The sequence below is a fragment of the Oncorhynchus keta genome, chromosome 24 (assembly GCF_023373465.1).
Source record: "Oncorhynchus keta strain PuntledgeMale-10-30-2019 chromosome 24, Oket_V2, whole genome shotgun sequence".
Taxonomy (NCBI): domain Eukaryota; kingdom Metazoa; phylum Chordata; class Actinopteri; order Salmoniformes; family Salmonidae; genus Oncorhynchus; species Oncorhynchus keta.
The window spans coordinates 14,102,000-14,125,748 of NC_068444.1; the positions used below are offsets into that span (position 1 = coordinate 14,102,000).

Consider the following 23,749-nt stretch of genomic DNA (forward strand, 5'->3'; position numbering starts at 1 on the left):
TGTCCTTAAGCCATTTTGCCACAACTTTGGAAGTATGCTTGGGATCATTGTCCATTTGGAAGACCCATTTGCAACCAAGCTTTAACTTCCTGACGGATGTCTTGATGTTGCTTCAATATATCCTCATGATGCCATCTATTTTGTGGAGTGCACCAGTCCCTCCTGCAGCAAAGCACCCCCACAACATGATTCTGCCACCCCCATGCTTCACGGTCGGGATGGTGTTCTTCGGCTTGCAAGCATCCCCCTTTTTCCTCCAAACATAACGATGGTCATTATGGCCAAACTGAAAGGCCGCTCATTTTTGTTTCATCAGACCAGAGGACATTTCTCCAAAATGTACGATCTTTGTCACAATGTGCAGTAGCACGCTGTAGTCTGGCTTTTTTATGGCTGTTTTGGAGCAGTGGCTTCTTCCTTGCTGAGAAGCCTTTCAGATTATATCGATATAGGACTCGTTTTATTGTGGATATAGATATGTTTGTACCTGTTTCCTCCAGCATCTTCACAAGGTCCTTTGCTGTTGTTCTGGGATTGATTTGCACTTTTCACACCAAAGTACGTTCATATCTAGGAGACAGAACAGGTCTACTTCCTGAGCGGTATGACAGCTGTGTGGTCCCATGGTGTTTATACTTGTGTACTATTGTTTGTACAGATTAATGTGGTACTGTCAGGCATTTGAAAATTGCTCCCAAGGATGAACCAGACTTGTGGAAGTCTACAAAAAAAAATTCTGAGGTGAGATTTCTTTTAATTTTCCCATGATGTCAAACAAAGAGGCACTGAGTTTGAAGGTAGGCCTTTAAATACATCCACAGGTACACCTCAAATTGACTCAAATGATGTCAATTAGCCTAACAGAAGCCATGACATACTTTTCTGGAATTTTCCAAGCTGTTTAAAGGCACAGTCAACTTAGTGTATGTAAACTTCTGACCCACTGGAATTGTGAAACAGTGAATTATAAGTGAAATAATCCGTCTGTAAACAATTGTTGGAAAAATGACTTGTGTCATGCACAAAGTAGATGTCCTAACCGACTTGCCAAAACTATAGTTTGTTAACAAGAAATTTGTGGAGTGGTTGAAAAACTAGTTTTAATGATTCCAACCTAAGAGTATGTAAACTTCCGACTTCAACTGTATGTCTACAGGGTCTACAGACAATCCCGGATTACAAAGGGAAAACCAGCCTCATCGCAGACACTAATGTCTTGCTTCTGAACAAGCTAAACATCTTCCTTGCCCGCTTTGAGGACAACACATTCCCACCGTCATGGTCCGCTCCCAAAAACTGTGGGCTCTTGTTCTCCGTGGCCGACGTGAGTAAGACATTTAAGTGTGTTAACCCTCACAAGACTGCAGGTCTAGATGGTATCCCTAGCCGCGTCTTCAAAGCATGCATAGACCAGCTGGCTGGAGTGTTTACGGACATATTCAATCTCCCCCTCGCCTTCTCTGAAGGCACCCACTTGCTTCAAGATGTGTGTATTGTTGTGAATTGTTAGATACTACTGTATTGTTGGAGCTAGGAACACAAGCATTATGTGTATGTGACCAGTAACATTTTCATCGATTTCATTTGGAGCGGACTTTACCTTGCAGCACTGGGGAGAGGGAGGAACCTGGAGTGGAGTTTACCTAGCAGCACTGGGGAGAGGGAGGAACCTGGAGTGGAGTTTACCTAGCAGCACTGGGGAGAGGGAGGAACCTGGAGTGGAGTTTACCTAGCAGCACTGGGGAGAGGGAGGAACCTGGAGTGGAGTTTACCTAGCAGCACTGGGGAGAGGGAGGAACCTGGAGTGGAGTTTACCTAGCAGCACTGGGGAGAGGGAGGAACCTGGAGTGGAGTTTACCTAGCAGCACTGGGGAGAGGGAGGAACCTGGAGTGGAGTTTACCTAGCAGCACTGGGGAGGGGAGGAACCTGGAGTGGAGTTTACCTAGCAGCACTGGGGAGAGGGAGGAACCTGGAGTGGAGTTTACCTAGCAGCACTGGGGAGAGGGAGGAACCTGGAGTGGAGTTTACCTAGCAGCACTGGGGAGGGGAGGAACCTGGAGTGGAGTTTACCTAGCAGCACTGGGGAGGGGAGGAACCTGGAGTGGAGTTTACCTAGCAGCACTGGGGAGAGGGAGGAACCTGGAGCGTAGTTTACCTAGCAGCACTGGGGAGAGGGAGGAACCTGGAGCGTAGTTTACCTAGCAGCACTGGGGAGAGGGAGGAACCTGGAGTGTAGTTTACCTAGCAGCACTGGGGAGAGGGAGGAACCTGGAGCGGAGTTTACCTAGCAGCACTGGGGAGAGGGAGGAACCTGGAGCGTAGTTTACCTAGCAGCACTGGGGAGAGGGAGGAACCTGGAGCGTAGTTTACCTAGCAGCACTGGGGAGAGGGAGGAACCTGGAGCGTAGTTTACCTAGCAGCCCTGGGGAGAGGGAGGAACCTGGAGCGTAGTTTACCTAGCAGCCCTGGGGAGAGGGAGGAACCTGGAGCGTAGTTTACCTAGCAGCACTGGGGAGAGGGAGGAACCTGGAGCGGACTTTACCTTGCAGCAGAGGGGAGAGGGAGGAACCTGGAGCGGAGTTTACCTAGCAGCACTGGGGAGAGGGAGGAACCTGGAGCGGAGTTTACCTAGCAGCACTGGGGAGAGGGAGGAACCTGGAGCGGAGTTTACCTAGCAGCACTGGGGAGAGGGAGGAACCTGGAGCGTAGTTTACCTAGCAGCCCCGGGGAGAGGGAGGAACCTGGAGCGGACTTTACCTAGCAGCACTGGGGAGAGGGAGGAACCTGGAGCGGACTTACCTAGCAGCACTGGGGAGAGGGAGGAACCTGGAGCGGACTTACCTAGCAGCACTGGGGAGAGGGAGGAACCTGGAGCGTAGTTTACCTAGCAGCCCTGGGGAGAGGGAGGAACCTGGAGCGGACTTACCTAGCAGCACTGGGGAGAGGGAGGAACCTGGAGCGGACTTACCTAGCAGCACTGGGGAGAGGGAGGAACCTGGAGCGTAGTTTACCTAGCAGCACTGGGGAGAGGGAGGAACCTGGAGCGTAGTTTACCTAGCAGCCCTGGGGAGAGGGAGGAACCTGGAGCGGACTTACCTAGCAGCCCTGGGGAGAGGGAGGAACCTGGAGCGGACTTACCTAGCAGCACTGGGGAGAGGGAGGAACCTGGAGCGTAGTTTACCTAGCAGCCCTGGGGAGAGGGAGGAACCTGGAGCGGACTTACCTAGCAGCACTGGGGAGAGGGAGGAACCTGGAGCGTAGTTTACCTAGCAGCCCTGGGGAGAGGGAGGAACCTGGAGCGTAGTTTACCTAGCAGCCCCAGGGAGAGGGAGGAACCTGGAGCGTAGTTTACCTAGCAGCCCTGGGGAGAGGGAGGAACCTGGAGCGGACTTACCTAGCAGCACTGGGGAGAGGGAGGAACCTGGAGCGTAGTTTACCTAGCAGCCCCGGGGAGAGGGAGGAACCTGGAGCGTAGTTTACCTAGCAGCCCTGGGGAGAGGGAGGAACCTGGAGCGTAGTTTACCTAGCAGCACTGGGGAGAGGGAGGAACCTGGAGCGTAGTTTACCTAGCAGCACTGGGGAGAGGGAGGAACCTGGAGCGTAGTTTACCTAGCAGCACTGGGGAGAGGGAGGAACCTGGAGCGTAGTTTACCTAGCAGCCCTGGGGAGAGGGAGGAACCTGGAGCGTAGTTTACCTAGCAGCCCTGGGGAGAGGGAGGAACCTGGAGCGTAGTTTACCTAGCAGCCCTGGGGAGAGGGAGGAACCTGGAGCGTAGTTTACCTAGCAGCACTGGGGAGAGGGAGGAACCTGGAGCGTAGTTAACCTAGCAGCCCTGGGGAGAGGGGAGGAACCTGGAGCGTAGTTTACCTAGCAGCACTGGGGAGGGGAGGAACCTGGAGCGTAGTTTACCTAGCAGCCCCAGGGAGAGGGAGGAACCTGGAGCGTAGTTTACCTAGCAGCCCCGGGGAGAGGGAGGAACCTGGAGCGGACTTTACCTAGCAGCACTGGGGAGAGGGAGGAACCTGGAGCGTAGTTTACCTAGCAGCCCCGGGGAGAGGGAGGAACCTGGAGCGTAGTTTACCTAGCAGCACTGGGGAGAGGGAGGAACCTGGAGCGTAGTTTACCTAGCAGCACTGGGGAGAGGGAGGGACCTGGAGCGTAGTTTACCTAGCAGCACTGGGGAGAGGGAGGAACCTGGAGCGTAGTTTACCTAGCAGCCCTGGGGAGAGGGAGGAACCTGGAGCGTAGTTTACCTAGCAGCACTGGGGAGAGGGAGGGAGGAACCTGGAGCGTAGTTTACCTAGCAGCCCTGGGGAGAGGGAGGAACCTGGAGCGTAGTTTACCTAGCAGCCCTGGGGAGAGGGAGGAACCTGAAACAGACTTTACCTAGCAGCACTGGGGAGAGGGAGGAACCTGGAGCGTAGTTTACCTAGCAGCCCTGGGAGAGGGAGGAACCTGGAGCGTAGTTTACCTAGCAGCACTGGGGAGAGGGAGGAAACCTGGAGCGTAGTTTACCTAGCAGCCCTGGGGAGAGGGAGGAACCTGGAGCGTAGTTTACCTAGCAGCCCTGGGGAGAGGGAGGAACCTGAAACAGACTTTACCTAGCAGCACTGGGGAGAGGGAGGAACCTGGAGCGGACTTACCTAGCAGCACTGGGGAGGGGAGGAACCTGGAGCGGACTTACCTAGCAGCCCCGGGAGAGGGAGGAACCTGGAGCATAGTTTACCTAGCAGCCCTGGGGAGAGGGAGGAACCTGGAGCGTAGTTTACCTAGCAGCCCCGGGGAGAGGGAGGAACCTGGAGCGTAGTTTACCTAGCAGCACTGGGGAGAGGGAGGAACCTGGAGCGTAGTTTACCTAGCAGCACTGGGGAGAGGGAGGAACCTGGAGCGTAGTTTACCTAGCAGCCCTGGGGAGAGGGAGGAACCTGGAGCGGACTTACCTAGCAGCCCTGGGGAGAGGGAGGAACCTGGAGCGGAGTTTACCTAGCAGCACTGGGGAGGGGAGGAACCTGGAGCGTAGTTTACCTAGCAGCACTGGGGAGAGGGAGGAACCTGGAGCGTAGTTTACCTAGCAGCACTGGGGAGAGGGAGGAACCTGGAGCGTAGTTTACCTAGCAGCCCTGGGGAGAGGGAGGAACCTGGAGCGTAGTTTACCTAGCAGCCCTGGGGAGAGGGAGGAACCTGGAGCGTAGTTTACCTAGCAGCACTGGGGAGAGGGAGGAACCTGGAGCGTAGTTTACCTAGCAGCCCCGGGGAGAGGGAGGAACCTGGAGCGTAGTTTACCTAGCAGCACTGGGGAGAGGGAGGAACCTGGAGCGTAGTTTACCTAGCAGCACTGGGGAGAGGGAGGAACCTGGAGCGTAGTTTACCTAGCAGCCCTGGGGAGAGGGAGGAACCTGGAGCGTAGTTTACCTAGCAGCCCCGGGGAGAGGGAGGAACCTGGAGCGTAGTTTACCTAGCAGCCCCGGGGAGAGGGAGGAACCTGGAGCGGACTTACCTAGCAGCACTGGGGAGAGGGAGGAACCTGGAGCGTAGTTTACCTAGCAGCCCCGGGGAGAGGGAGGAACCTGGAGCGTAGTTTACCTAGCAGCCCTGGGGAGAGGGAGGAACCTGGAGCGTAGTTTACCTAGCAGCACTGGGGAGAGGGAGGAACCTGGAGCGTAGTTTACCTAGCAGCACTGGGGAGAGGGAGGAACCTGGAGCGTAGTTTACCTAGCAGCACTGGGGAGAGGAGGAACCTGGAGCGTAGTTTACCTAGCAGCCCTGGGGAGAGGGAGGAACCTGGAGCGTAGTTTACCTAGCAGCCCTGGGGAGAGGGAGGAACCTGGAGCGTAGTTTACCTAGCAGCCCTGGGGAGAGGGAGGAACCTGGAGCGTAGTTTACCTAGCAGCCCTGGGGAGAGGGAGGAACCTGGAGCGTAGTTTACCTAGCAGCCCTGGGGAGAGGGAGGAACCTGGAGCGTAGTTTACCTAGCAGCACTGGGGAGGGGAGGAACCTGGAGCGTAGTTTACCTAGCAGCCCCAGGGAGAGGGAGGAACCTGGAGCGTAGTTTACCTAGCAGCCCCGGGGAGAGGGAGGAACCTGGAGCGGACTTTACCTAGCAGCACTGGGGAGAGGGAGGAACCTGGAGCGTAGTTTACCTAGCAGCCCCGGGGAGAGGGAGGAACCTGGAGCGTAGTTTACCTAGCAGCCCTGGGGAGAGGGAGGAACCTGGAGCGTAGTTTACCTAGCAGCACTGGGGAGAGGGAGGAACCTGGAGCGTGTTTACCTAGCAGCACTGGGGAGAGGGAGGAACCTGGAGCGTAGTTTACCTAGCAGCACTGGGGAGAGGGAGGAACCTGGAGCGTAGTTTACCTAGCAGCCCTGGGGAGAGGGAGGAACCTGGAGCGTAGTTTACCTAGCAGCCCTGGGGAGAGGGAGGAACCTGGAGCGTAGTTTACCTAGCAGCCCTGGGGAGAGGGAGGAACCTGGAGCGTAGTTTACCTAGCAGCCCTGGGGAGAGGGAGGAACCTGGAGCGTCACCTAGCAGCCCTGGGGAGAGGGAGGAACCTGGAGCGTAGTTTACCTAGCAGCACTGGGGAGGGGAGGAACCTGGAGCGTAGTTTACCTAGCAGCCCCAGGGAGAGGGAGGAACCTGGAGCGTAGTTTACCTAGCAGCCCCGGGGAGAGGGAGGAACCTGGAGCGGACTTTACCTAGCAGCACTGGGGAGAGGGAGGAACCTGGAGCGTAGTTTACCTAGCAGCCCCGGGGAGAGGGAGGAACCTGGAGCGTAGTTTACCTAGCAGCACTGGGGAGAGGGAGGAACCTGGAGCGAGTTTACCTAGCAGCACTGGGGAGAGGGAGGGACCTGGAGCGTAGTTTACCTAGCAGCACTGGGGAGAGGGAGGAACCTGGAGCGTAGTTTACCTAGCAGCCCCGGGAGAGGGAGGAACCTGGAGCGTGTTTACCTAGCAGCACTGGGGAGAGGGAGGGAGGAACCTGGAGCGTAGTTTACCTAGCAGCCCTGGGGAGAGGGAGGAACCTGGAGCGTAGTTTACCTAGCAGCCCTGGGGAGAGGGAGGAACCTGAAACAGACTTTACCTAGCAGCACTGGGGAGAGGGAGGAACCTGGAGCGTAGTTTACCTAGCAGCCCCGGGGAGAGGGAGGAACCTGGAGCGTTTTACCTAGCAGCACTGGGGAGAGGGAGGGAGGAACCTGGAGCGTAGTTTACCTAGCAGCCCTGGGGAGAGGGAGGAACCTGGAGCGTAGTTTACCTAGCAGCCCTGGGGAGAGGGAGGAACCTGAAACAGACTTTACCTAGCAGCACTGGGGAGAGGGAGGAACCTGGAGCGGACTTACCTAGCAGCACTGGGGAGGGGAGGAACCTGGAGCGGACTTACCTAGCAGCCCTGGGGAGAGGGAGGAACCTGGAGCATAGTTTACCTAGCAGCCCTGGGGAGAGGGAGGAACCTGGAGCGTAGTTTACCTAGCAGCCCCGGGGAGAGGGAGGAACCTGGAGCGTGTTTACCTAGCAGCACTGGGGAGAGGGAGGAACCTGGAGCGTAGTTTACCTAGCAGCCCCGGGGAGAGGGAGGAACCTGGAGCGTAGTTTACCTAGCAGCCCTGGGGAGAGGGAGGAACCTGGAGCGGACTTACCTAGCAGCCCCGGGAGAGGGAGGAACCTGGAGCGTAGTTTACCTAGCAGCACTGGGGAGAGGAGGAACCTGGAGCGTAGTTTACCTAGCAGCCCTGGGGAGAGGGAGGAACCTGGAGCGTAGTTTACCTAGCAGCCCTGGGGAGAGGGAGGAACCTGGAGCGTAGTTTACCTAGCAGCCCTGGGGAGAGGGAGGAACCTGGAGCGTAGTTTACCTAGCAGCCCCGGGAGAGGGAGGAACCTGGAGCGGACTTACCTAGCAGCCCTGGGGAGAGGGAGGAACCTGGAGCGTAGTTTACCTAGCAGCCCCGGGTAGAGGGAGGAACCTGGAGCGTAGTTTACCTAGCAGCCCTGGGGAGAGGGAGGAACCTGGAGCGGACTTACCTAGCAGCAGAGGGAGAGGGAGGGAGGAACCTGGAGCGTAGTTTACCTAGCAGCCCCGGGGAGAGGGAGGAACCTGGAGCGTAGTTTACCTAGCAGCACTGGGGAGAGGGAGGAACCTGGAGCGTAGTTTACCTTGCAGCACTGGGGAGAGGGAGGAACCTGGAGCGTAGTTTACCTAGCAGCACTGGGGAGAGGGAGGAACCTGGAGCGTAGTTTACCTAGCAGCACTGGGGAGAGGGAGGAACCTGGAGCGTAGTTTACCTAGCAGCCCTGGGGAGAGGGGAGGAACCTGGAGCGTAGTTTACCTAGCAGCCCTGGGGAGAGGAGGAACCTGGAGCGTAGTTTACCTAGCAGCACTGGGGAGAGGAGGAACCTGGAGCGTAGTTTACCTAGCAGCCCCGGGGAGAGGGAGGAACCTGGAGCGTAGTTTACCTAGCAGCACTGGGGAGAGGGAGGAACCTGGAGCGTAGTTTACCTAGCAGCACTGGGGAGAGGGAGGAACCTGGAGCGTAGTTTACCTAGCAGCCCTGGGGAGAGGGAGGAACCTGGAGCGGAGTTTACCTAGCAGCCCCGGGGAGAGGGAGGAACCTGGCGTAGTTTACCTAGCAGCCCTGGGGAGAGGGAGGAACCTGGAGCGGACTTACCTAGCAGCACTGGGGAGAGGGAGGAACCTGGAGCGTAGTTTACCTAGCAGCCCCGGGGAGAGGGAGGAACCTGGAGCGTAGTTTACCTAGCAGCCCTGGGGAGAGGGAGGAACCTGGAGCGTAGTTTACCTAGCAGCACTGGGGAGAGGGAGGAACCTGGAGCGTAGTTTACCTAGCAGCACTGGGGAGAGGGAGGAACCTGGAGCGTAGTTTACCTAGCAGCACTGGGGAGAGGGAGGAACCTGGAGCGTAGTTTACCTAGCAGCCCTGGGGAGAGGGAGGAACCTGGAGCGTAGTTTACCTAGCAGCCCTGGGGAGAGGAGGAACCTGGAGCGTAGTTTACCTAGCAGCCCTGGGGAGAGGGAGGAACCTGGAGCGTAGTTTACCTAGCAGCCCTGGGGAGAGGAGGAACCTGGAGCGTAGTTTACCTAGCAGCCCTGGGGAGAGGGAGGAACCTGGAGCGTAGTTTACCTAGCAGCACTGGGGAGGGGAGGAACCTGGAGCGTAGTTTACCTAGCAGCCCCAGGGAGAGGGAGGAACCTGGAGCGTAGTTTACCTAGCAGCCCCGGGGAGAGGGAGGAACCTGGAGCGGACTTTACCTAGCAGCACTGGGGAGAGGGAGGAACCTGGAGCGTAGTTTACCTAGCAGCCCCGGGGAGGGAGGAACCTGGAGCGTAGTTTACCTAGCAGCACTGGGGAGAGGGAGGAACCTGGAGCGTAGTTTACCTAGCAGCACGGGGGAGAGGGAGGCACCTGGAGGGTAGTTTACCTAGCAGCACTGGGGAGAGGGAGGAACCTGGAGCGTAGTTTACCTAGCAGCCCCGGGGAGAGGGAGGAACCTGGAGCGTAGTTTACCTAGCAGCACTGGGGAGAGGGAGGGAGGAACCTGGAGCGTAGTTTACCTAGCAGCCCTGGGGAGAGGGAGGAACCTGGAGCGTAGTTTACCTAGCAGCCCTGGGGAGAGGGAGGAACCTGAAACAGACTTTACCTAGCAGCACTGGGGAGAGGGAGGAACCTGGAGCGTAGTTTACCTAGCAGCCCCGGGGGAGAGGGAGGAACCTGGAGCGTAGTTTACCTAGCAGCACTGGGGAGAGGGAGGGAGGAACCTGGAGCGTAGTTTACCTAGCAGCCTGGGGAGAGGGAGGAACCTGAAACAGACTTTACCTAGCAGCACTGGGGAGAGGGAGGAACCTGGAGCGTAGTTTACCTAGCAGCCCCGGGGAGAGGGAGGAACCTGGAGCGTAGTTTACCTAGCAGCACTGGGGAGAGGGGGGAGGAACCTGGAGCGTAGTTTACCTAGCAGCCCTGGGGAGAGGGAGGAACCTGGAGCGTAGTTTACCTAGCAGCCCTGGGGAGAGGGAGGAACCTGAAACAGACTTTACCTAGCAGCACTGGGGAGAGGGAGGAACCTGGAGCGGACTTACCTAGCAGCACTGGGGAGGGGAGGAACCTGGAGCGGACTTACCTAGCAGCCCCGGGGAGAGGGAGGAACCTGGAGCATAGTTTACCTAGCAGCCCTGGGGAGAGGGAGGAACCTGGAGCGTAGTTTACCTAGCAGCCCCGGGGAGAGGGAGGAACCTGGAGCGTAGTTTACCTAGCAGCACTGGGGAGAGGGAGGAACCTGGAGCGTAGTTTACCTAGCAGCCCTGGGGAGAGGGAGGAACCTGGAGCGTAGTTTACCTAGCAGCCCTGGGGAGAGGGAGGAACCTGGAGCGGACTTACCTAGCAGCACAGGGGAGAGGGAGGAACCTGGAGCGTAGTTTACCTAGCAGCACTGGGGAGAGGGAGGAACCTGGAGCGTAGTTTACCTAGCAGCCCTGGGGAGAGGGAGGAACCTGGAGCGTAGTTTACCTAGCAGCCCTGGGGAGAGGGAGGAACCTGGAGCGTAGTTTACCTAGCAGCCCTGGGGAGAGGGAGGAACCTGGAGCGTAGTTTACCTAGCAGCCCCGGGGAGAGGGAGGAACCTGGAGCGGACTTACCTAGCAGCCCTGGGGAGAGGGAGGAACCTGGAGCTAGTTTACCTAGCAGCCCCGGGGAGAGGGAGGAACCTGGAGCGTAGTTTACCTAGCAGCCCCGGGGAGAGGGAGGAACCTGGAGCGTAGTTTACCTAGCAGCCCCAGGGAGAGGGAGGAACCTGGAGCGTAGTTTACCTAGCAGCCCCAGGGAGAGGGAGGAACCTGGAGCGTAGTTTACCTAGCAGCCCTGGGGAGAGGGAGGAACCTGGAGCGTAGTTTACCTAGCAGCCCCGGGAGAGGGAGGAACCTGGAGCATAGTTTACCTAGCAGCCCCGGGGAGAGGGGAAACCTGGAGCGTAGTTTACCTAGCAGCCCTGGGGAGAGGGAGGAACCTGGAGCGGACTTACCTAGCAGCAGAGGGAGAGGGAGGGAGGAACCTGGAGCGGACTTACCTAGCAGCCCCGGGGAGAGGGAGGAACCTGGAGCGTAGTTTACCTAGCAGCCCCGGGGAGAGGGAGGAACCTGGAGCGGACTTACCTAGCAGCAGAGGGGAGAGGGAGGGAGGAACCTGGAGCGGACTTACCTAGCAGCAGAGGGGAGAGGGAGGGAGGAACCTGGAGCGGACTTACCTAGCAGCAGAGGGGAGAGGGAGGGAGGAACCTGGAGCGGACTTACCTAGCAGCACTGGGGAGAGGGAGGAACCTGGAGCGTACTTTACCTAGCAGCCCTGGGGAGAGGGAGGGAGGAACCTGGAGCGTAGTTTACCTAGCAGCAGAGGGAGAGGGAGGAACCTGGAGCGTAGTTTACCTAGCAGCCCCGGGGAGAGGGAGGAACCTGGAGCGTAGTTTACCTAGCAGCCCCGGGGAGAGGGAGGAACCTGGAGCGTAGTTTACCTAGCAGCCCCGGGGAGAGGGAGGAACCTGGAGCGTAGTTTACCTAGCAGCACTGGGGAGAGGGAGGAACCTGGAGCGTAGTTTACCTAGCAGCCCTGGGGAGAGGGAGGAACCTGGAGCGGACTTTACCTAGCAGCACTGGGGAGAGGGAGGAACCTGGAGCGTAGTTTACCTAGCAGCACTGGGGAGAGGGAGGAACCTGGAGCGGACTTTACCTAGCAGCCCCGGGGAGAGGGGAGGAACCTGGAGCGTAGTTTACCTAGCAGCACTGGGGAGAGGGAGGAACCTGGAGCGTAGTTTACCAAGCAGCACTGGGGAGAGGGAGGGAGGAACCTGGAGCGGACTTTACCTAGCAGCCCTGGGGAGAGGGAGGAACCTGGAGCGGACTTTACCTAGCAGCCCTGGGGAGAGGGAGGAACCTGGAGCGTAGTTTACCTAGCAGCCCTGGGGAGAGGGAGGAACCTGGAGCGTAGTTTACCTAGCAGCCCTGGGGAGAGGGAGGAACCTGGAGCGTAGTTTACCTAGCAGCCCTGGGGAGAGGGAGGAACCTGGAGCGGACTTTACCTAGCAGCCCTGGGGAGAGGGAGGAACCTGGAGCGTTGTTTACCTAGCAGCACTGGGGAGAGGGAGGAACCTGGAGCGTAGTTTACCTAGCAGCCCCGGGGAGAGGGAGGAACCTGGAGCGGACTTACCTAGCAGCCCCGGGAGAGGGAGGAACCTGGAGCGTTTTACCTAGCAGCACTGGGGAGAGGGAGGAACCTGGAGCGTAGTTTACCTAGCAGCCCCGGGGAGAGGGAGGAACCTGGAGCGTAGTTTACCTAGCAGCCCCGGGGAGAGGGAGGAACCTGGAGCGGACTCACCTAGCAGCCCCGGGGAGAGGGAGGAACCTGGAGCGTAGTTTACCTAGCAGCACTGGGGAGAGGGAGGAACCTGGAGCGTAGTTTACCTAGCAGCCCCGGGGAGAGGGAGGAACCTGGAGCGTAGTTTACCTAGCAGCACTGGGGAGAGGGAGGAACCTGGAGCGTAGTTTACCTAGCAGCCCTGGGGAGAGGGAGGAACCTGGAGCGGACTTTACCTAGCAGCACTGGGGAGAGGGAGGAACCTGGAGCGTAGTTTACCTAGCAGCACTGGGGAGAGGGAGGAACCTGGAGTGGAGTTTACCTAGCAGCCCCGGGGAGAGGGAGGAACCTGAAACAGACTTTACCTTGCAGCAGAGGGGAGAGGGAGGAACCTGGAGTGGACTTACCTAGCAGCACTGGGGAGAGGGAGGAGGAACCTGGAGCGGACTTTACCTAGCAGCCCTGGGGAGAGGGAGGAACCTGGAGCGGACTTTACCTAGCAGCCCTGGGGAGAGGGAGGAACCTGGAGCGTAGTTTACCTAGCAGCCCTGGGGAGAGGGAGGAACCTGGAGCGTAGTTTACCTAGCAGCCCTGGGGAGAGGGAGGAACCTGGAGCGTAGTTTACCTAGCAGCCCTGGGGAGAGGGAGGAACCTGGAGCGGACTTTACCTAGCAGCCCCGGGGAGAGGAGGAACCTGGAGCGTTGTTTACCTAGCAGCACTGGGGAGAGGGAGGAACCTGGAGCGTAGTTTACCTAGCAGCCCTGGGAGAGGGAGGAACCTGGAGCGGACTTACCTAGCAGCCCCGGGGAGAGGGAGGAACCTGGAGCGTAGTTTACCTAGCAGCACTGGGGAGAGGGAGGAACCTGGAGCGTAGTTTACCTAGCAGCCCCGGGGAGAGGGAGGAACCTGGAGCGTAGTTTACCTAGCAGCCCCGGGGAGAGGGAGGAACCTGGGCGGACTTACCTAGCAGCCCCGGGGAGAGGGAGGAACCTGGAGCGTAGTTTACCTAGCAGCACTGGGGAGAGGGAGGAACCTGGAGCGTAGTTTACCTAGCAGCCCTGGGGAGAGGGAGGAACCTGGAGCGTAGTTTACCTAGCAGCCCTGGGGAGAGGGAGGAACCTGGAGCGTAGTTTACCTAGCAGCCCCAGGGAGAGGGAGGAACCTGGAGCGTAGTTTACCTAGCAGCCCTGGGGAGAGGGAGGAACCTGGAGCGTAGTTTACCTAGCAGCCCCGGGGAGAGGGAGGAACCTGGAGCGTAGTTTACCTAGCAGCCCTGGGGAGAGGGAGGAACCTGGAGCGTAGTTTACCTTGCAGCACTGGGGAGAGGGAGGAACCTGGAGCGGAGTTTACCTAGCAGCACTGGGGAGAGGGAGGAACCTGGAGCGTAGTTTACCTAGCAGCCCTGGGGAGAGGGAGGAACCTGGAGCGTAGTTTACCTAGCAGCCCTGGGGAGAGGGAGGAACCTGGAGCGTAGTTTACCTAGCAGCACTGGGGAGAGGGAGGAACCTGGAGCGTAGTTTACCTAGCAGCCCCAGGGAGAGGGAGGAACCTGGAGCGTAGTTTACCTAGCAGCCCCGGGGAGAGGGGGAACCTGGAGCGTAGGCAGCCCTGGGGAGGGGAGGAACCTGGAGCGTAGTTTACCTAGCAGCACTGGGGAGAGGGAGGAACCTGGAGCGTAGTTTACCTAGCAGCCCTGGGGAGAGGGAGGAACCTGGAGCGTAGTTTACCTAGCAGCCCTGGGGAGAGGGAGGAACCTGGAGCGTAGTTTACCTAGCAGCACTGGGGAGAGGGAGGAACCTGGAGCGTAGTTTACCTAGCAGCCCCGGGGAGAGGGAGGAACCTGGAGCGTAGTTTACCTAGCAGCACTGGGGAGAGGGAGGAACCTGGAGCGTAGTTTACCTAGCAGCACTGGGGAGAGGGAGGAACCTGGAGCGTAGTTTACCTAGCAGCACTGGGGAGAGGGAGGAACCTGGAGCGTAGTTTACCTAGCAGCACTGGGGAGAGGGAGGAACCTGGAGCGTAGTTTACCTAGCAGCACTGGGGAGAGGGAGGAACCTGGAGCGGACTTTACCTAGCAGCACTGGGGAGAGGGAGGAACCTGGAGCGTAGTTTACCTAGCAGCACTGGGGAGAGGGAGGAACCTGGAGCGTAGTTTACCTAGCAGCACTGGGGAGAGGGAGGAACCTGGAGCGTAGTTTACCTAGCAGCACTGGGGAGAGGGAGGAACCTGGAGCGTAGTTTACCTAGCAGCCCTGGGGAGAGGGAGGAACCTGGAGCGTAGTTTACCTAGCAGCACTGGGGAGAGGGAGGAACCTGGAGCGTAGTTTACCTAGCAGCACTGGGGAGAGGGAGGAACCTGGAGCGTAGTTTACCTAGCAGCACTGGGGAGAGGGAGGAACCTGGAGCGTAGTTTACCTAGCAGCACTGGGGAGAGGGAGGAACCTGGAGCGTAGTTAACCTAGCAGCCCTGGGGAGAGGGAGGAACCTGGAGCGTTTTACCTAGCAGCACTGGGGAGAGGGAGGAACCTGGAGCGTAGTTTACCTAGCAGCACTGGGGAGAGGGAGGAACCTGGAGCGTAGTTTACCTTGCAGCACTGGGGAGGGGAGGAACCTGGAGCGTAGTTTACCTAGCAGCCCTGGGGAGAGGGAGGAACCTGGAGCGTAGTTTACCTAGCAGCCCCGGGGAGAGGGAGGAACCTGGAGCGTAGTTTACCTAGCAGCCCCGGGGAGAGGGAGGAACCTGGAGCGTAGTTTACCTAGCAGCCCCGGGGAGAGGGAGGAACCTGGAGCGTAGTTTACCTAGCAGCCCTGGGGAGAGGGAGGAACCTGGAGCGTAGTTTACCTAGCAGCCCTGGGGAGAGGGAGGAACCTGGAGCGTAGTTTACCTAGCAGCACTGGGGAGGGGAGGAACCTGGAGCGGAGTTTACCTAGCAGCCCCAGGGAGAGGGAGGAACCTGGAGCGTAGTTTACCTAGCAGCCCAGGGGAGAGGGAGGAACCTGGAGCGGACTTTACCTAGCAGCACTGGGGAGAGGGAGGAACCTGGAGCGTAGTTTACCTATCAGCCCCGGGGAGAGGGAGGAACCTGGAGCGTAGTTTACCTAGCAGCACTGGGGAGAGGGAGGAACCTGGAGCGTAGTTTACCTAGCAGCACTGGGGAGAGGGGGAGGGAGGAACCTGGAGCGTAGTTTACCTAGCAGCCCCGGGGAGAGGGAGGAACCTGGAGCGTAGTTTACCTAGCAGCACTGGGGAGAGGGAGGAACCTGGAGCGTAGTTTACCTAGCAGCACTGGGGAGAGGGAGGAACCTGGAGCGTAGTTTACCTTGCAGCACTGGGGAGAGGGAGGAACCTGGAGCGTAGTTTACCTAGCAGCACTGGGGAGAGGGAGGAACCTGGAGCGTAGTTTACCTAGCAGCCCTGGGGAGAGGGAGGAACCTGGAGCGTAGTTTACCTAGCAGCACTGGGGAGAGGGAGGAACCTGGAGCGTAGTTTACCTAGCAGCACTGGGGAGAGGGAGGAACCTGGAGCGTAGTTTACCTTGCAGCACTGGGGAGAGGGAGGAACCTGGAGCGTAGTTTACCTAGCAGCCCTGGGGAGGGGAGGAACCTGGAGCGTAGTTTACCTAGCAGCCCCGGGGGAGAGGGAGGAACCTGGAGCGTAGTTTACCTAGCAGCCCCGGGGAGAGGGAGGAACCTGGAGCGTAGTTTACCTAGCAGCCCTGGGGAGAGGGAGGAACCTGGAGCGTAGTTTACCTAGCAGCCCTGGGGAGAGGGAGGAACCTGGAGCGTAGTTTACCTAGCAGCCCTGGGGAGAGGGAGGAACCTGGAGCGTAGTTTACCTAGCAGCACTGGGGAGGGGAGGAACCTGGAGCGTAGTTTACCTAGCAGCCCCAGGGAGAGGGAGGAACCTGGAGCGTAGTTTACCTAGCAGCCCCGGGGAGAGGGAGGAACCTGGAGCGGACTTTACCTAGCAGCACTGGGGAGAGGGAGGAACCTGGAGCGTTTTACCTATCAGCCCCGGGGAGAGGGAGGAACCTGGAGCGTAGTTTACCTAGCAGCACTGGGGAGAGGGAGGAACCTGGAGCGTAGTTTACCTAGCAGCACTGGGGAGAGGGAGGGAGGAACCTGGAGCGTAGTTTACCTAGCAGCCCCGGGGAGAGGGAGGAACCTGGAGCGTAGTTTACCTAGCAGCACTGGGGAGAGGGAGGGAGGAACCTGGAGCGTAGTTTACCTAGCAGCCCTGGGGAGAGGGAGGAACCTGGAGCGTAGTTTACCTAGCAGCCCTGGGGAGAGGGAGGAACCTGAAACAGACTTTACCTAGCAGCACTGGGGAGAGGGAGGAACCTGGAGCGTAGTTTACCTAGCAGCCCCGGGGAGAGGGAGGAACCTGGAGCGTAGTTTACCTAGCAGCACTGGGGAGAGGGAGGGAGGAACCTGGAGCGTAGTTTACCTAGCAGCCCTGGGGAGAGGGAGGAACCTGGAGCGTAGTTTACCTAGCAGCCCTGGGGAGAGGGAGGAACCTGAAACAGACTTTACCTAGCAGCACTGGGGAGAGGGAGGAACCTGGAGCGGACTTACCTAGCAGCACTGGGGAGGAGGAACCTGGAGCGGACTTACCTAGCAGCACTGGGGAGAGGGAGGAACCTGGAGCGTAGTTTACCTAGCAGCCCTGGGGAGAGGGAGGAACCTGGAGCGTAGTTTACCTAGCAGCCCCGGGGAGAGGGAGGAACCTGGAGTGGAGTTTACCTAGCAGCACTGGGGAGAGGGAGGAACCTGGAGCGGAGTTTACCTAGCAGCCCTGGGGAGAGGGAGGAACCTGGAGCGGACTTACCTAGCAGCACTGGGGAGAGGGAGGAACCTGGAGCGTAGTTTACCTAGCAGCACTGGGGAGAGGGAGGAACCTGGAGCGTGTTTACCTAGCAGCCCTGGGGAGAGGGAGGAACCTGGAGCGTAGTTTACCTAGCAGCCCTGGGGAGAGGGAGGAACCTGGAGCGTAGTTTACCTAGCAGCCCCGGGGAGAGGGAGGAACCTGGAGCGGACTTACCTAGCAGCCCTGGGGAGAGGGAGGAACCTGGAGCGTTTTACCTAGCAGCCCCGGGGAGAGGGAGGAACCTGGAGCGTAGTTTACCTAGCAGCCCCGGGGAGAGGGAGGAACCTGGAGCGTAGTTTACCTAGCAGCCCCAGGGAGAGGGAGGAACCTGGAGCGTGTTTACCTAGCAGCCCCAGGGAGAGGGAGGAACCTGGAGCGTAGTTTACCTAGCAGCCCTGGGGAGAGGGAGGAACCTGGAGCGGACTTACCTAGCAGCAGAGGGGAGAGGGAGAGGAACCTGGAGCGGACTTACCTAGCAGCCCCGGGGAGAGGGAGGAACCTGGAGCGTAGTTTACCTAGCAGCCCCGGGGAGAGGAGGAACCTGGAGCGTAGTTTACCTAGCAGCAGAGGGGAGAGGGGGGAGGAACCTGGAGCGGACTTACCTAGCAGCAGAGGGGAGAGGGAGGGAGGAACCTGGAGCGGACTTACCTAGCAGCAGAGGGGAGAGGGAGGGAGGAACCTGGAGCGGACTTACCTAGCAGCACTGGGGAGAGGGAGGAACCTGGAGCGGACTTACCTAGCAGCACTGGGGAGAGGGAGGGAGGAACCTGGAGCGTAGTTTACCTAGCAGCAGAGGGGAGAGGGAGGGAGGAACCTGGAGCGTAGTTTACCTAGCAGCCCCGGGGAGAGGGAGGAACCTGGAGCGTAGTTTACCTAGCAGCCCCGGGGAGAGGGAGGAACCTGGAGCGTAGTTTACCTAGCAGCCCTGGGGAGAGGGAGGAACCTGGAGCGTAGTTTACCTAGCAGCCCCGGGGAGAGGGAGGAACCTGGAGCGTAGTTTACCTAGCAGCCCTGGGGAGAGGGAGGAACCTGGAGCGTAGTTTACCTAGCAGCCCCGGGGAGAGGGAGGAACCTGGAGCGTAGTTTACCTAGCAGCCCCGGGAGAGGGAGGAACCTGGAGCGTAGTTTACCTAGCAGCCCCGGGGAGAGGGAGGAACCTGGAGCGTAGTTTACCTAGCAGCCCTGGGGAGAGGGAGGAACCTGGAGCGTAGTTTACCTAGCAGCCCGGGGAGAGGGAGGAACCTGGAGCGTAGTTTACCTAGCAGCCCCGGGGAGAGGGAGGAACCTGGAGCGTAGTTTACCTAGCAGCCCCGGGGGAGAGGGAGGAACCTGGAGCGTAGTTTACCTTGCAGCACTGGGGAGAGGGAGGAACCTGGAGCGTAGTTTACCTAGCAGCCCTGGGGAGAGGGAGGAACCTGGAGCGGACTTTACCTAGCAGCACTGGGGAGAGGGAGGAACCTGGAGCGTAGTTTACCTAGCAGCACTGGGGAGAGGGAGGAACCTGGAGCGGACTTTACCTAGCAGCCCCGGGAGAGGGGAGGAACCTGGAGCGTAGTTTACCTAGCAGCACTGGGGAGAGGGAGGAACCTGGAGCGTAGTTTACCTAGCAGCCCTGGGGAGAGGGAGGAACCTGGAGCGTAGTTTACCTAGCAGCCCTGGGGAGAGGGAGGAACCTGGAGCGGACTTTACCTAGCAGCCCCGGGGAGAGGGAGGAACCTGGAGCGTAGTTTACCTAGCAGCCCTGGGGAGAGGAGGAACCTGGAGCGGACTTACCTAGCAGCCCCGGGGAGAGGGAGGAACCTGGAGCGTAGTTTACCTAGCAGCACTGGGGAGAGGGAGGAACCTGGAGCGTAGTTTACCTAGCAGCCCTGGGGAGAGGGAGGAACCTGGAGCGTAGTTTACCTAGCAGCCCCGGGAGAGGGAGGAACCTGGAGCGTAGTTTACCTAGCAGCCCTGGGGAGAGGGAGGAACCTGGAGCGTAGTTTACCTAGCAGCACTGGGGAAGGGAGGAACCTGGAGCGTAGTTTACCTAGCAGCACTGGGGAGAGCGAGGAACCTGGAGCGTGACCTAGCAGCCCTGGGGAGAGGGAGGAACCTGGAGCGTTTTACCTAGCAGCACTGGGGAGAGGGAGGAACCTGGAGCGGAGTTTACCTAGCAGCCCTGGGGAGAGGGAGGAACCTGGAGCGTAGTTTACCTAGCAGCCCTGGGGAGAGGGAGGAACCTGGAGCGTACTTTACCTAGCAGCCCCGGGGAGAGGGAGGAACCTGGAGCGGACTTACCTAGCAGCCCCGGGGAGAGGGAGGAACCTGGAGCGGACTTACCTAGCAGCAGAGGGGAGAGGGAGGGAGGAACCTGGAGCGGACTTACCTAGCAGCAGAGGGGAGAGGGAGGAACCTGGAGCGGACTTACCTAGCAGCAGAGGGGAGGGGAGGAGGAACCTGGAGCGGACTTACCTAGCAGCCCCGGGGAGAGGGAGGAACCTGGAGCGGACTTACCTAGCAGCAGAGGGGAGAGGGAGGGAGGAACCTGGAGCGGACTTACCTAGCAGCAGAGGGGAGAGGGAGGGAGGAACCTGGAGCGGACTTACCTAGCAGCAGAGGGGAGAGGGAGGGAGGAACCTGGAGCGGACTTACCTAGCAGCACTTGGGAGGGGAGGAACCTGGAGCGGACTTACCTAGCAGCACTGGGGAGGGGAGGAACCTGGAGCCGACTTTACCTAGCAGCAGAGGGGAAGGGAGGAACCTGGAACAGACTTTACCTAGCAGCAGTGGGGAGGGGAGGAACCTGGAACGGACTTTACCTAGCAGCAGAGGGGAGGGGAGGAACCTGGAACGGACTTTACCTAGCAGCACTTGGGAGGGGAGGAACCTGGAGCGGACATTACCTAGCAGCACTGGGGAGGGGAGGAACCTGGAACGGACTTTACCTAGCAGCAGAGGGGAAGGGAGGAACCTGGAACAGACTTTACCTAGCAGCACTTGGGAGGGGAGGAACCTGGAGCGGACATTACCTAGCAGCACTGGGGAGGGGAGGAACCTGGAACGGACTTTACCTAGCAGCACTGGGGAAGGGAGGAACCTCGAGCGATGGGGCAGTAGCTCGCGGGTCTGCGTACACACATCCGTACCCACACATGCAGTCAGTTAGCCTAGTAAGCAAAACATTGTAGTGGCCTCCCTCTTGACAGCGAAGAGAAAAACATTTTAGAGTTAATTTCCTGCAATTCTACACATTTTGCCATGGGGCATTGAGGAAATGTTGCAGTTTTGGAGCAAGTTGCACCTTGTGTGTTCTACTATTGTAACTCTCAACAGCAGTTTTTGGAAATGGATCTGCGGGCCTACAAAAGGGAAGCCGCGGGCCGCTATTTCCTCATCCCTGCCTTAAACCAAGTTAATAATACGTGTGGTTGAGTCGTTGCAGACATCTTGCTTCTGGACAAACTAAACACCTTCTTTGCCCACTTTGAGTATAACCCAGTGCCACCGACATATTGCGCTCCCAGGGACTGTGGGCTCTCGTTCTCCGTGGCCGCCGACGTCAGTAAGACATTTAAGCGTGCATGTGATACATGTTAATAATACATGCGGTCGAGGAGTAGACTGTTATTCATTCCAACAGGGGAATGTACTGTAGTCTGTTAGCTCAGACTGGGCACAGGTTTAATAGGCCCCACACACGGACGGACGGACAGTGAAGTCTGTTAGCTCAGACTGGGCACAGGTTTAATAGGCCCCACACACGGACGGACGGACAGTGAAGTCTGTTAGCTCAGACTGGGCACAGGTTTAATAGGCCCCACACACGGACGGACGGACAGTGAAGTCTGTTAGCTCAGACTGGGCACAGGTTTAATAGGCCCCACACACGGACGGACAGTGAAGTCTGTTAGCTCAGACTGGATTTATAGGCCCTGCAACACACTAAAAAAAGGAAAAGGGGAATGACATGAAAAGGAGAGAGAGGAGGAAAGACAGTACCAGAAGAGAGCAACAAAAACACATCTTCGCCAGAAGGTCATAGGACTGGGTTTTGGCTCTGGTCTACAGTAGTGCACTACATGAACAATAATAGCACTGGGTTTTGGCTCTGGTCTATAGTAGTGCACTACATGAACAATAATAGCACTGGGTTTTGGCTCTGGTCTACAGTAGTGCACTACATGAACAATAATAGCACTGGGTTTTGGCTCTGGTCTACAGTAGTGCACTACATGAACAATAATAGCACTGGGTTTTAGCTCTGGTCTACAGTAGTGCACTACATGAACAATAATAGCACTGGGTTTTGGCTCTGGTCTACAGTAGTGCACTACATGAACAATAATAGCACTGTGTAGGGTATTGGCTCTGGTCAAAAGTAGTGCACTGCTGTATCTAGAGAATAAAGGGTATGATTTGAGACTCAAGTCTGTGTTACCTGCACCTGGCTGGACTGGCCGGGCTGCTCTGTCCTCTGGGTCTGGAGCTCAGCTATCTCAGCCTCCAGGAGATGGATCACCTCCTCATAATCCATCTCCATCCCTCTGGCCTGCTTCTGGGCTGCCTCAGACAGGTGGATCCTGCTCCGCAGTGCACGGCTCTCCTCAACTCCAGACTTGACCTCCTACCATCGACAGGAGAGGACAGTTAAACAGGAACAGGGGTACATGAGTTCCGGGAGGTGGGCTTGTTGCCTTGAGTCCAGAGTGGACCAACTTAAACTTAAATCATATGTTTGACATCTTAAATGATCGTGGCCCAGGTTACATGAAAAACCACATTGATATGGTCTTATAACCAATACCAGAGCTGGTGTTATGTCTCGTAAAATCCCAAGAGTAAACAGTACTGCGAGGAGCACGTTTTCCATACAGGCATTTGTCTATGGAATAGCCTTCCCTTGGAGATCAAGCAAATAAAAATAGCTTTAAAAAGCAGGCAAAGTTTTTCATTTAGACAAGGTTGTCTGAATAAGAGAAACCACTCCACTGCCGCTTGTGCCCCCTACTGCTGGCCAGGTGGATTTATTTAAAGGATCGGTGTGATGTGCAATTAATAGATTGTTTTAATGTGAAATGAATATGGTTGGTTTTTAAGGTTCGGGAGAAGTACAGTGAATAGTGTCACTTTTTAGGATGTCTATACAAATGAATGTATTTATGGTTGTTCGTAATTTTGTCTTCTATTTGAATCATTATATGTGTCATTGTTTTTACCATCGAGAACACCTTTAGAAACAAACGTTTTAATTAATACATTCAAGTGATATCCTCTGGGTCCACATTGTACATTTTGTTGTATATGTTTGTGTCCCAAAAGAAATTCAATTCAATAGGCAAAGGTTCGGTGCATGTTGAAATTGTGAGGAAACATTTTACTGCTTGAATGAATGAACGAACGAACGAAAGGAGGAAGGAATGAAGGAACGAAAGAAAGGAGGAAGGAAGGAAGGAAGGAAGGAAGGAAGGAAGGAAGGAAGGAAGGAAGGAAGGAAGGAAGGAAGGAAGGAAGGAAGGAAGGAAGGAAGGAAGGAAGGAAGGAAGGAAGGAAGGAAGGATGAACGACTAGAGTAGAGACAACGCACTGGAGTAGAGACAACTCACTAGCTACAGTAGAGACAACAAACTAGAGTAGAGACAATGCACTGGAGTAGAGACAACAAACTAGAGTAGAGACAATGTACTAGAGTATAGACAACGAACTAGAGTAGAGACAATGCACTGGAGTAGAGACAACAAACTAGAGTAGAGACAACGCACTAGAGTAGAGACAACGCACTGGAGTAGAGACAACAAACTAGAGTAGAGACAACAAACTAGAGTAGAGACAACGCACTGGAGTAGAGACAACGCACTAGAGTAGAGACAACGCACTAGAGTAGAGACAACGCACTAGAGTAGAGACAACGCACTAGAGTAGAGACAACACACTAGAGTAGAGACAACGCACTAGAGTAGAGACAACGCACTGGAGTAGAGACAACGCACTGGAGTAGAGACAACGGACTAGAGTAGAGACAACGCACTAGCTACAGTAGAGACAACGCACTGGAGTAGAGACAACGCACTGGAGTAGAGACAACGCACTGGAGTAGAGACAACGGACTAGAGTAGAGACAACGCACTAGTTTTTCTGACCACGTGACCTGGCCTGGAAAACTCCTGGCTGCACCTGATACCATGATAATATGGTAGATAAGTGACATTGAAGGCTGTGGCCCATTTTTACTTTTGTTACCATCTACACAAGCTGTCATCTGTTATTAAGGTGCAGCTCATACTTTTAACAAAAAAAACATTTGGTGACGATGACTTCCGGCCTCTGAAGACCTAAAAAAACATCCTGTTTCTAGTGGCATAACATGTATTGGTCAGTGAGTTTGAAACCTTTTTTTACAGAAACCCCCCCTGTGCTACCCCCTACCTGGTGTTCCATTATCCATCAGTAAGTCAGTAGAATCAGGTCAAGGATGTAGCAGTCTAGTCATAACTCACATGGACATAAACAACAATTTTGACAACACACTTTCTGGGGTAATTTCTGATCT

The 23,749-nt window shown here is 57.1% G+C and overlaps 1 protein-coding gene across 34 annotated transcripts in view; it reads right to left on the reverse strand.

The window, feature by feature from the left end:
• The window catches only part of LOC118357683 (syntaxin-binding protein 4-like), a 104,261-nt gene that overhangs the window by 14,135 nt on the left and 66,377 nt on the right, over nt 1-23,749 (reverse strand). For all 34 annotated transcript variants that reach the window (XM_052477780.1, XM_052477782.1, XM_052477781.1 and 31 more), the window contains exon 17: nt 21,641-21,826. In XM_052477780.1, coding sequence (XP_052333740.1) covers nt 21,641-21,826 — 186 coding nt within the window. The remainder of the gene's footprint in view (nt 1-21,640; nt 21,827-23,749) is intronic.